At 53.5% G+C, this 12,451-nt stretch overlaps 1 protein-coding gene across 9 annotated transcripts in view; it reads left to right on the top strand.

The window, feature by feature from the left end:
• Positions 1–12,451, top strand: part of kmt2cb (lysine (K)-specific methyltransferase 2Cb) — a 74,650-nt gene that overhangs the window by 46,722 nt on the left and 15,477 nt on the right. For 7 of the 9 annotated variants that reach the window (XM_079751629.1, XM_079751626.1, XM_079751622.1 and 4 more), the window contains 16 exons: positions 545–679; positions 1,137–1,169; positions 1,406–1,549; positions 1,670–1,808; positions 2,106–2,338; positions 2,535–2,608; positions 3,033–3,233; positions 3,865–5,844; positions 5,954–6,267; positions 6,474–8,092; positions 8,207–8,342; positions 8,673–8,739; positions 8,945–9,005; positions 9,127–9,359; positions 9,541–11,364; positions 11,648–11,842. In XM_079751629.1, coding sequence (XP_079607755.1) covers positions 545–679; positions 1,137–1,169; positions 1,406–1,549; positions 1,670–1,808; positions 2,106–2,338; positions 2,535–2,608; positions 3,033–3,233; positions 3,865–5,844; positions 5,954–6,267; positions 6,474–8,092; positions 8,207–8,342; positions 8,673–8,739; positions 8,945–9,005; positions 9,127–9,359; positions 9,541–11,364; positions 11,648–11,842 — 7,388 coding nt within the window. The remainder of the gene's footprint in view (positions 1–544; positions 680–1,136; positions 1,170–1,405; positions 1,550–1,669; positions 1,809–2,105; positions 2,339–2,534; positions 2,609–3,032; positions 3,234–3,864; positions 5,845–5,953; positions 6,268–6,473; positions 8,093–8,206; positions 8,343–8,672; positions 8,740–8,944; positions 9,006–9,126; positions 9,360–9,540; positions 11,365–11,647; positions 11,843–12,451) is intronic. The other 2 variants (XM_079751627.1, XM_079751625.1) reach the window with 2 other exon arrangements.

Below are 12,451 nucleotides of genomic sequence, written 5' to 3'. Positions count from 1 at the left end.
GAATGCCAAGACAAGTCATTTTTAAGGGTAGCCGGCTCTGAGTTCTTGCTAAGCTTCGTTGCACATCATTATGTAATCTGTGCGCAATGCAGTCACCAAGCCATCGGCTCCCGAGTCTTATTATCTAAATCAATGATTTCAGAAGAAACCGCTGAAGATTGCATATTTCACTCCTGTGTTCTGAAATAAAAGTGAGGGATCCTGATAAGTAGGGACAACATAATTGGCTAAGCATAATGGTGGGCACCACGCACACGTTCAGAATTTGTGTTGCTGCTGGAACGATATGGCCTGTTTGTGTCTTAACGGTGCCCAGAGCGCTGGTATCGTGCGAGACAGGAACCCCCCTAGGAGCTGTGATTTCAGGCTGCTCTTATGATTACTCTCCACAGGCTGTTTAGACACAAAAAATGTTTTCACTTGACCTGATTTTAATTCTTTGTTCCCACAGCCCTGGTTCGACATGTTGTTAATGTTGCCGTGTGTTTTCTTCTGCGTTTGTGTGTGTGTGTGTGTGTGGGGGGGGTTTATATTTCTTCCACAGCTGGTCTGGACATCAGGCCCCTGTCCAACAGCAGCCCGCTGGCCCCCCACATCCACTCTGGCCGCCGGACGCCCCGGGCCCTCCAAGACGAGCCCCTGGACGGCATCCTGAGTCCGGAGCTGGACAAGATGGATGGTGAGTTGCGGTGCATTCACGCCCGCAATACAGATGCCTCCGCAACCACCACTCGTGCCGTAGCCACACCTGGGTTTAACAGGCGTCCTGCCCCCAGATGTTGCACACCCCTGTAGCGTTTTCCTGTCTTCTCCACCTTCTGAAGTGAAGGAGAGCCTATTGACGCGGTATTAAGACTTGGGTGTCTCCATGGCGATGGGAGAAAAGGGACATGTTTCCACTTCTCTGACAATGTTGTCACATGCGTCCCAACCTCATGCTGAACTGAAACTGTAATTGGCTTAATTCTTAATTCTTCTGAGATGTTCACAAATGTTTCCAGCTTCCTGATTTTGATTGCGTCACCAGGGCCACATTTTAGTGACTCTAGGAACAGGTTGTATGACACCAGAGATTGTTGTGCTACGCTGACTGAATATTGACAATGTTCGCTTGCCCTCTCCTTTATATCTTTCAGAGTCGATTCTCAGCAAACTGTACAAAATTCCAGGTACGTAATTAAATTTTCTTACAACTTGCCACTTTTAAGCAAGCTTAGTTTTTCACTAGTGAATTTCAGTTATTACTCTATTTATAAATTTGCATGATTTCTAGATTTATCTTATGGTAAGCTGGAAAGAAAATGAATGTTACAGACCCACTACTGCAATGGTATCGTCCACTATCGCCATTATCGGGCGTCCGGCCCAATCCAAACTGACTCAAATTGTACGCCCTCGAAAACAGAGCTGGAGGGGAAGGATGTAGAGGACCTCTTCACTGCAGTCCTCAGCCCCACCAGCAGCCAACCAACACCACAGATGCCTCACCTCCAGGGCCGTGTGCCCCTCCCCGCCACGCCAGGCCCCAGTGCACCTCACCCCAACGCAGGTACGTTTCAGACCAGCACCACCATCAGTGAACAAAGCGCCGTCCATACCAGGTGTCCACCAGTATGCACTCTGAGGATCTCATTCTGGCTCATGAGTGGTTGTTTTTTGCGCCATGCAGGGAATCCCATGTTTGTACGAATGCCCATGATGAATGGTATGATGGGACCAAGCCAAAGGTTTCCTACAAATCCAGGAGGCCCCTGCATTCCCGACAACTTCTCCCCCCTCCACCGTATGCCTTTCACTGACAATCCAAGGTAACGCATTACCCCTTTCCACCTGCTCCATTCATTTTAAATCATTGTATTTTGGATTGTGAAGATAACTAGGGAGAGGTCATTAACTCAGACAAGTCCTCATCTTACTTAGTTCAACGTGATGGAGCTAAGTTCTTGTACATCTTAAGACCTTGATTTGAAATCCTTCAGGTGATCGTGAAGATGATGAGGATTTGATTATCATCATTTGATTTTCATTGTCTTGTCGATAAAAAGGTAAATAATATACAAAAACACATGGACTCATAAAAACGCATGTTCTCCATGATGTTCCAGAGATAGAAAGTTCAATCAGATGCCTCGAGAGGCGGGTCCATGGGGCTCTCCAGCCCAGAGCCAGGGCCCCACTCCGCCCGGATCCCTTCACGAGGGGGAGTCTGAAGCCATGTCCAATGCCCAAAGGAGCACACTGAAGTGGGAGAAGGAGGAGACCCTTGGGGAGCTGGCCACAGTGGCACCCGTTCTCTATACCAATGTCAATTTCCCCAATCTCAAGGAAGAGTTCCCAGGTAAGTCTCGCAGAAGATGAAGGTTGTCACGTTTGATACCCAAAAATATCAAATTTGCTTTGTTTGGCTGTTTTGCGGGCCTCGTTCTGGATTGGTCCATGTATGTCGTACTGTCTACGTCTTTCTCAATTTGATTTAGAATTTATTTTGAGGAGACTTTTACAGTTGGCCTGACGACTACTTTCTCTTTCCACAGACTGGTCGACAAGAGTCAAGCAAATAGCAAAACTGTGGAGGAAAGCTAGTTCGCAGGACAGGGCTCCCTATGTGGTAAGATGATTCTCATAATGGATAACTTATTCACCCGTGTTGCTGGAGCCCGACACACTTTGGAAACATCCAGCTTTGACTTCTGACCTACCCTCCCTGCTCTATCTGTATGCAGGTGACAGTGACCTGCTTTGCACCCTTTCATTCTCCCCATTGCCAATTAAAATTCAGGGCATTCACACATGACGTAATTAACAAGGGAATCACAGCTCAGAGCTCGGAGTGCCTTTGGTCTCTGTAATTAAGTTCACATGAAGTAATTTTATCAGTCATGATTAAAAAAAAAAAGAATTTGATTAAAAGTTGACATTGTTTAATTTCTGCTGCGAGGGCGGAATTGACGTTGTTTTTTTTTTATCCATTGCGACACATCTATTGCATGTTTTTTAATCTTTTGTAATGGATGTTCACTTCTGCCCCGCAGCAAAAGGCGAGAGACAACCGAGCAGCCCTGCGCATCAACAAGGTGCAGATGTCCAATGATACGGTGAAGAGGCACCCGCCACACCCGCCACAGCCCCCCGAGGTGTTTGACCCCAACTTACCACTAGACACAGAACTGCTCTTTAAAGACCCTTTGAAACCCAAAGAGTCAGAGCATGAGCAAGAGTGGAAGTTTAGACAGGTAAGAGTGTATGCAGTGAAGTCAGGGAACTCAGCGACAGGTCCACCATTTTATGTAACGCCAACTATGGGGGGGGGGGGGGGGGGGGGGGAGGGAGGGGGTGGGCTGAAAGGGAAATTCCACCGCAAAGCAACGTTAAACTTGGTTTAATAGATGGAGGCACAACTGCTTTTGAGTCTCACTTTGTGGCTGGCCATCAAAGTCAAAGGACTGGTGAAGAGTGGCAGGAGTGAAACTAGGAAACTAAAGGTAGAGGAGTACATCCTTATGATGGATACCTCTACAGGATGAGAGAGAATGGATGGGTTAGCTTGCTAGATAGCTAGAGCAGTGGACGCCCATTGGTTGTCAATGGCAGAGCAGGACGAGTGCAGTAGATTAGGGCTGTATTGATCAACTTCCCAACATGTAGAGAGCGGGTCTGGTTCTTTGTGTTATGTAGGTTAGCATCTGTTGTACTAATAGGGGAGTGAAACAACCCAGAGTGGAATTTTCCTTTAAGAAAAGCCCATCTAAACGACTGCACTAACAAACACATAGTCTTATCCACTCTATCCGTTTTGTTATTTCATTTTCCGCGCCAAAACAGAACATAGATCTAATCATCCTTCTTGCTCTGTCTCTGTGCCAGCAAATGAGGCAGAAGAGCAAACAGCAAGCCAAGATCGAAGCCACCCAAAAACTGGAGCAAGTGAAGAACGAGCAGCTCCAGCAGCAGCAGCAGCAGCAGTCGGGCAGCCAGTCCGAGGGAGACGGCAACAACAGCGGCAACCAGAGCCCTGCCTCGCAGCCCAGCAATGGCAGCATGTCCCCCATGCAGCCGCTCAACTCTAAAGACGGATTTGCCCGGCCCCAGCTTCCGGGGACCCCAACCTCGGGGACCCCCGAGGACGTTTTCCTGCGGCCCCCACCACCGCCTCCGTCGGGGCCCTCCTCGCAGCCCCAGTCACCGCAGGTGTTCTCGCCCGGCTCCTCTGGCTCCAGACCCTCCTCCCCCTGGGACCCATACGCCAAGATGGTAGGCACGCCCAGGCCGCCCAACCTGGGGACAAACGCCTGTCGCCGAATCCCCATGGAGTCTGGGAAGTCGCCGACCTCTCACATGGAGCAGCAGGACCGAGGGAGACCCTCCCCCGCTCACGAGTCCTTTGGCTCGCCCACTTCTGTGAACCATGACCCCTATGCCAAGCCTCCGGATACCCCCAGGCCAGCGGGGGATATGGACCCGTTCCTGAAGCCTATGGGTCCTCCCAGGCCCAGCCAGATGGCCCAGGGGAGACCGCCCATGGGCTCTCCAGGTAGAGATCCTTACTCCAGGCCCATGATCCGGAACGAGGCCTATCAGCGCATGGCCCAAAACAGAATGATCCTGTCCGACCCTTACTCGCGGCCTCTGCTAGCGCCCATGCCCGGCAGCAACGAATCCGGCTCAGTCGGGCTGTTCAAAGCCCCCATGCCTCCCCCTCAGGCTCAGGACCCCTTTAACCGACCAGGCCTACACCCCGCGGACAGATTTGCTCCGAGCCAGCAGAGCGATCCCTATGCTCAGCCTCCTCACACCCCCAGACCTTCTGGAGGGGATCAGTCCTTCACCAGCCCTCCTAGAATGGGCCAGCACCACCTGCAGGGCCATCCATTTGCGCAGCCCGGACCAATAGCACACATGTCCCGAAATCCTTATGCCCACGCACCTTCGACGCCTCGGCCCGACCACTACACGTACGACCCCTTCGCTCAGTCGCCCGGTCCCAGCAAATCAGCCGGGGACCCTTACTCCCAGCCACCGGGCACGCCTCGACCCAACATGGATGGAAACGGCCAGTCTCGGCCCTTCTTTGAAGGGTTTGCACGGCCGCCTGGCACACCACGCCCGCACGACAACTACGGCCAGTCGAGCACCATGGCCAGCCCGTCCTCTGACCCGTACTCTCCGGTAACCTCCCGCTCGGCCGGGATGAACCAATTCGTCCATCAGTCTCACCCGTCGCAGAAGATGTCTCCTTCTCACGCCATGGACCCTTATGCCCAGGCACCGAGCACTCCGCGACCCAGCATAGGCGAGAGGTTCCCTAAGTCCCCCGGTGGACAGAGATTGCCCATGGACATGTACCCTACCAACCCCGGACAGCAAAGACCAGGGGGCGGCGAAATGTTTCCCCAACCTGGGGTGCAGAGGACTATGATGAACGACATCTACGCCCAACCGCCCGGGACCCCACGCTCCCTCCTGGGTCCCGATGGGATGAACCGGCCGCGGCAGGGGCCGATGGGAAACCACCAGGACCCCTTCTCTCCACCTCAAGGCAGGATGCAGGAGTCCTTCCAGCATCCGGGCTCCCAAACACCGAAACATCCCAGCCTTCAAGAAGACTGCTTTTCTCAGTCGCCGTCGCAAAGACCCAATCAGACCCCTGTCCATGACCCATTCCAACAGGGCCCAATGACTCCTAGACCACTGCCGACAGAGAGAATGGAAATGAAGGATCAGGCTATTGCTGGAAACGGTGGACCCGGAGCCCAGGAATCGGGCCATATGCATCCCCATCTGCAGATGCCAGGCTCTGAGGTTCAGAGTGTTCCCCTGGCTGACAGCGAGGAGCGGCTTAGACAGGTATGTGGTTATTAACCCTTCGCATTGTATCCACAACCTTATTTTGCAAAGTGACCTGCCAGTCTTGGAAAATATCTAAAAATAAAGCTTTGTCGGGTTATGTTTTCAGCGGCAGCGTATTCGAGAACTGCTGCTCAAACAGCAGCAGCAGAGGAGTATTATTCGGCAAGAGCGGGTCCCCCATGACTCCACCGCCAGCATGCCCCCCGGAGCACCGCGACCGTGGCCACAGGAGGGTCTTGGGCAGCCGGGCGAGATGTTCAACAGACCCCCTCCACCCTATCCAGGACAGGGACCAATGAGAGGACCGATGAGATACCCAGGGCCTTTCCCAGGAGATCACCGTGGCCCTTTCCCCAATGAGGGGCAGATGCCCAGGGGCATGCATCCCGGGGATCCAAATATGAGACACCAAGGGCCAAGGTGGGTGCTACGATTAGTCTAATTGATTTATGGGATTTAAACACTGCTGTTTTATCGTTAGATATATGATTGTTATTTACCTTTGTCAAGTTCCCCTGTAGAACAGCTAGTTTGCAACAGACTTGTGATTCCTGATAACCTCCAAACATGAGGGAATGATAAATACAGTTTGACCCTTAACTTTGGCGGCAATGTTGTTCTTTCAGGTTTGCATTTCCACAAGGTGGGCCTGGATCACACGGAGGTCAAGAATTCTTCCCCAGAGGTCCTCATCAAATGCAGGACATCCCCCCTCAGATGAGAAGATCTATGTCGGGGGACATGGCCAAGGCCATGAGCGGTCCTATGGGCATGCCCCAGCACTTTCCTCCTCGCGGGATGCCAGTACAGCAGCACAACATAATGGGCCAGCCTTTCATTGAGCTGCGCCACAGAGCTGCAGAGAGCCGCCTCCGAATGCCGCCCTTTGCTCCCGGTGCCATGCCAGGGGGCAACATGGACTTAAGCATGCAGGTGCAGCGGCCAACCAGCTTCCCTGGTGGCCCAGAGTTCAGGTTCCCCACCAACCAGGGTCCCAGGATGATGGATCCCATGGGCGGTCAGGGCGGCCACGTCCAGCTGTCCTCCAGCATGGAGAATCTGAACCACCAGCAACACATGCAAGGGAACAACATGCCCAGGCAGTCCACGTTGATGAGGTCAATGAGCCAGCCGGTTTCGAATGACTCCCACAATATGGCGGCAGCAATGATGATGGTTTCGCCCCCTCCTGGCCACAACGAAAGTGTTACTCCCAGTGATGCTGCAGAGGAGAAACTAGACTCGGAGGAATCGGCCGTTAAGGACTTTGAGGACGTGGAGGTGAAAGACCTGGTCGATGCAGATCTGGAGAACCTAAATTTAGATCCGGAAGACGGCAAAGACCTAGACTTGGAGACCAACGACCTCCACCTCGAGGACTTGTTCAGCTCTGGCAAATTTGACATCATCGCCTACACGGACCCGGATCTCGACGACATCAAAAAGGACATGTTCAACGAGGAGCTGGATCTCAGTGACCCCATGGAGGACAACATGGACAGCGGCGATGTCCAGAAGTCTTCTTCTGAGACGAAGAACAACAACAACAGCAGCAGCAGTGGTGCAGAGACATCGTCGACTTCAACATCGGTCACCACAAAGTCCGAGTCCTCCTCGGGGCAGATGCAATCTGACGTGAAACAGGAGGCTGAAGGGAATCTGGGCTCCACCTCTTTGGCCATCGCTCATGAAATCAAAACGGAGGGGAAGGATGGGCAGAAATCCGCGGAGACCACCGACCAGCAAACCAATGGCGAAGCAATGACTCCCAACCAGCAAGGGGTGCTGTCCGACTCCACCCCGGTGTTGTCCAGTCTGCTCATAAAGCAGCAGCCCACGGAGCAGTCGTTAAACCAAATGGCCGACTCCGTCAACCAAGGAGGCAACCTCATGCCCCAGGCCAACCAAGTCACCGACGCCAATCAACACAGCGCCGGCCTCGGCATGGGCCAAACGCTGTCAGACGCCGCCGCGGCCGAAGCCTCCATGGCCGGGTTCGGGACCGACCCTCAGACGGGCATGGGTACGGGGCTGGAGCAGAGCACCCTGAGCCAGGCTCAGCAGGCCATGCTGAACCAGGCCCTGGCCCAGCAGTCGGGCCAGCAGTCGAGACCCCTGCTGCTTGAAGAGCAGCCCCTCCTCCTGCAGGACCTTCTGGACCAGGAGAGGCAGGAGCAACAGCAGCAGAGGCAGATGCAGGCCATGATACGACAGCGCTCCAGTGACTCCTTCTTCCCCAACATTGGTACAATTCTAATCCACCGCAGTGTCTTCCAATAATGAAAATTCACTTTTCAAGAAGGTGGGTGGGAGTGGGGTATGCTCTTTTTAACTGTTGTCTTTCTATTGTCTGTTCTAGGCTCAACCGTCGACGTCTTTGCTGATTTCGATGCCATCACAGACCCCATCATGAAGGCTAAAATGGTGGCCCTGAAAGGCATCAACAAAGTCATGGTTCAGAACAACATGGGAATGAGTCCAATCGTCATGAACAGGTAAGACCTCTTCATGATTTAAATTACGACTTAATGATAATAGTCAAATCATTTCAGATAAGATATAACTGCAGAATGAATATGGGTATTCATTTAAAGTGTATTAAATGTATAAAGAAAGCCATCTCGTAGTAATTGTTTGAGGATCGTTTAGGGAAAACTTTTTAATTCGTTCAGGGAAGGCAAAGTAAATGCTTTTTTAAAAAACACTGCAACTCAAATCGCATCATTGAAATCTGCACAGGTGCTGTACTTAAATGTCCCTTTATTTCTCCCACATGACCAGCAAGCTTACTTGTTGTACGTTATACGCAATGTCTTCTGTCAAAGGTTTCCCCCTGGAGCGGTACCACATTGTCCCGAAGCCGCCCCCATCCCACCACAGGTGGTAGGACAGGTACCTCAATATAATGACTTAAGTAATTATTCGGTTGATGGAACATTAAAGATTAAATCAAACCTTCTGAGCAGTACCATCTCTGCTAGTACAGGGGATATTGATTACTTAATCCGTTGTGTTTGGTTAGTCGTGACAATTTCATTCCAATAAATCTTAAAATATTCAAACATAAACAACCTCTACTCTCTCCGTTCTGTGGCAGGATGGAAAACTGACCCAAGTAGCCAGGCCGAACCCTCCGAACTTCGGACCGGGCTTCGTCAGTAAGTTCTCCCTCATTATCGCACCTCCAAACCTTTCACAGTCTGTGAGGTCTTCAGACTCCCTCGAGGACTCCTGTTAACCGCCAGCCTCCTTCCCCTTCTCTCCCTCCCCCCCCCCCAGACACGGCTCAGAGGGCCCAGTACGAGGAGTGGCTGCAGGAGACCCAGCAGCTGCTCCAGATGCAGCAGAAGTTCCTGGAGGAGAAGATAGGAGCCCACCGGAAGTCCAAGAAGGCGCTGTCGGCCAAGCAGAGGACCGCGAAGAAGGCAGGCCGGGACTTTCCGGAGGAGGACGCGGAGCAGCTGAAACATGTCACAGAGCAACAAGGGGTGGTGCAGAAACAACTGGAGCAGGTCCGCCCATCCCCATTTAATAAAAAATTAAACATTACAATGGGTCAATTACATTTTTTTGTTGAATGTTGAATACCCATTTTCCTATGTTTGTGTCTTTTTTTTATTTTCTGCATGGTATAATTGCGTTCCTTTATCCTGTCTGTCGTCACATTATCTGACCGACCACATCTGGTTCTAGATCCGCAAGCAGCAGAAGGAGCACGCTGAACTCATCGAGGAGTACCGGGTCAAACAGCAGCAGAACAACATGCCCCAGACCATGGGGCCGGGCCTACCTGGGCCCATGCAGGGCCCGGCCGGCATGGTGCCCGGGGGGCCGCCCATGGTCCCGCCCACCATGAACCCCATGATGCCCATGCAGCTCCACCCGGGCCAGCCCAACGCCCCTCCACGCATGCCCGGTGGACCCCCCCCTGGCTGGCACCCCGGAGCCCCAATGGCCGGGCCCGGTATGCCGCCCATGATGCCTCCCCAGGTGCCCATGGGCAATCAAGGCCAGCCTCATCCCATGCCGATGGTCAACATGCCGCAGCGGCCTCCTCAGATGCCCCAGCAGATGCCCCAGCAGATGCCCCAGCAGATGCCGCAGCAGATGCCCCAGCAGATGCCCCAGCAGATGCCCCAGCAGATGCCCCAGCAGATGCCCCAGCAAATGCCCCAGCAGATGCCCCAGCAGATGCCCCAGCAAATGCCCCAACAGATGCCGCAGCAGATGCCCCAACAAATGCCCCAGCAGATGCCCCAGGAAGCCCAACCCCCACCATCACCGCAGGCGAAGCCAGCTCCTTCCAGCGGGCTCAAGTTTGACGACAACAATCCGTTCAGCGAGGGCTTCCAGGAGCGGGAGAGGAGGGAGCGGCTGAGGGAGCAGCAGGAGCGGCAGCGGGTGCAGCTCATGCAGGAGGTGGAGCGGCAGAGAGCCCTGAAACAGCGCATGGAGATGGAGCAGCAAGGCATGATGGGACCAGAGGGCAACATGGCACCGCTCTCGCAGATGCCCTTCTTCAACGCGGAGCTGCCGCAGGACTTCATGCAGGCGCAGAGGCCCCCGCACCAGCAGCAGCTGGGCCCCATGTTCCCCCAGCAGCAGCCCATGCAGCCGGGCATGGGCTCCCCGCCGGGAGGGTTCATGCAGGGCGATAGGAGGGCTATGATGGCTAACGGCTTGATGCCACAGGACCACATGGGACCCGGCTTCGGGCCCGATAACATGGGGGGGAACTTCCACCAGGGTCCGCCCCGACCGCGCCGCTTCAGCGGCCCCGGGATGATGCCCCAGATGCAAGGCGAGGGTCCTCCGTTCGGCGGGGACATGTCCACGCCCCTGCCCTCCAACTACCCCGGCTCGGGCCAGTCTTTAATCCAGCTCTACTCCAACATCATCCCCGATGAAAAGGGCAAGAAGAAGAGGAACCGCAAGAAGAAGAAGGACGAGGACGCCGACTCGGTCAAGACGCCCTCCACGCCGCACTCGGACCTCACGGCCCCGCTCACCCCCTGCGTCTCGGACACCTCCTCCACGCCAACCAGGAGCACCCACCCGTTCGGGGATCAGGACCTCTCCCGGTCGCCCCTGATGGGCTCCGCCACACCCAGCCACTCGGAGCTGGAGAGGCAGCTGTCCGGGGGCGCGGCGGGCCAGCAGGCCCTCCACGCCGAGGCGGCCCGGGCCCAGGCCCAGGAGCAGGAGAGGATCCTCAGCAACATCAAGCTGGAGCAGACGGAGGCCAGCGAGTGCCACAGCCAGCCGGGCTCCGGGATGGGCTCGGTGAAGGAGGAGGGGAACAAAGGCGGGGTGTCGCCCTTCGCCGCCGCGCTGAGCCCCGCCAACAACAAGGGCGAGGCGGGCAACGAGCTGCTGAAGCACCTCCTGAAGAACAAGAACACGCCGCCGCCGGGCCTGCCCCACCAGCGCTCAGAGGAGAGCCTGCGCTCGGAGGAGGAAGAGCCCGCAGACTGCAAGGCTCTGCTGCTCAGGCAGAGCTCCATAGACAGCAACGGGGTGAGTTGGTCCTCCGGTTTGGGATTAGAGAGAGAGAGAGAGAGAGAGAGAGCCAGCCAAGGGAGTCGAAAACACTCAGTGACTCATATAGGGGCCGTGACAGCGGGGAGGGGGGGGGATGTCAAGCGATTGAATCCCTGACTCATAGCACTGCTGGTTTGTGGATGAGTCATCCCCTGCCTCGCTGAACCTTTTTTTTTAATCACACTTGTCAATCATCGGCCTGCGTCTTTTGAGCTTCTGTTAAAAACAAAAATAACCCTGCGTCTCCTCATTTCCCCAGGCGTACTCCGATGGCCTCCCCGACTTCCCGGGACCCCTGCACACGGAGCAGGAGAAGAAGAAGGAGAAGAAGAAGAGGACACCGAAGAGCGGGGAGAAGCTGCCGGCGTCGCGCTACAAGAAGAGGAAGAAGGAGGGGGAGGACAGGCAGCTGACACACTCTGGCACCGACAACGTCATGACACAGATCAAACAGGTGAACCATGACTCCGTCCACATGACATCAGCAGCTCAGATAGACTGGAGGCAGCGCCAACAGCAAAGTTTTCTTTTGTTGTGGTTGTTTTTTTATTTGCGGGGGTAATGGAAAATGCTTTTTGGATGAGAACTGGTTATAGAATATTATAAAATGCAGAAATGCATTTATTTAATTCATATTGTTGTAGAAGTAGGGTTGTATCATTTGTATTTTATTTTTAATGTTATTTATCATATTGTGGTGGTATATTATTAAAAGTGCATTATAAAGTTTGCAGTTCAAGCGTACTTAAATTAGTGTTTGTAATGAAAAAATGTAAAATGTAGTTTTACAGGAAGTAAAAATACGGAAGGTTAGGGTAGCTATTACAGAAATAGCTGCAGTGATACACAAACAAGATAATAGCATTGGTGTAATTCCTTCAGTAGGCCTCAGTATTAATTAACATGACCAGCGTGTTTCCACTGTCTGCCAGGTATCACCACGTAACAGGCATGGTGCTGTCATTATGAAAGTCGTAAAGCAAGGCATTAGTTCTAGTAGGGGAAGTTAAGGAGGATTATTATTAAGTAGGACCCCCATCCTCCTCCCCTCTGCAGTTTTTAT

This window comes from Pollachius pollachius, assembly GCF_949987615.1.
Source record: "Pollachius pollachius genome assembly, chromosome: 14".
Lineage (NCBI taxonomy): Eukaryota > Metazoa > Chordata > Actinopteri > Gadiformes > Gadidae > Pollachius > Pollachius pollachius.
Note: the sequence above shows the minus strand (reverse complement) of the source record. Positions and strands in the feature narration are given on the sequence as shown.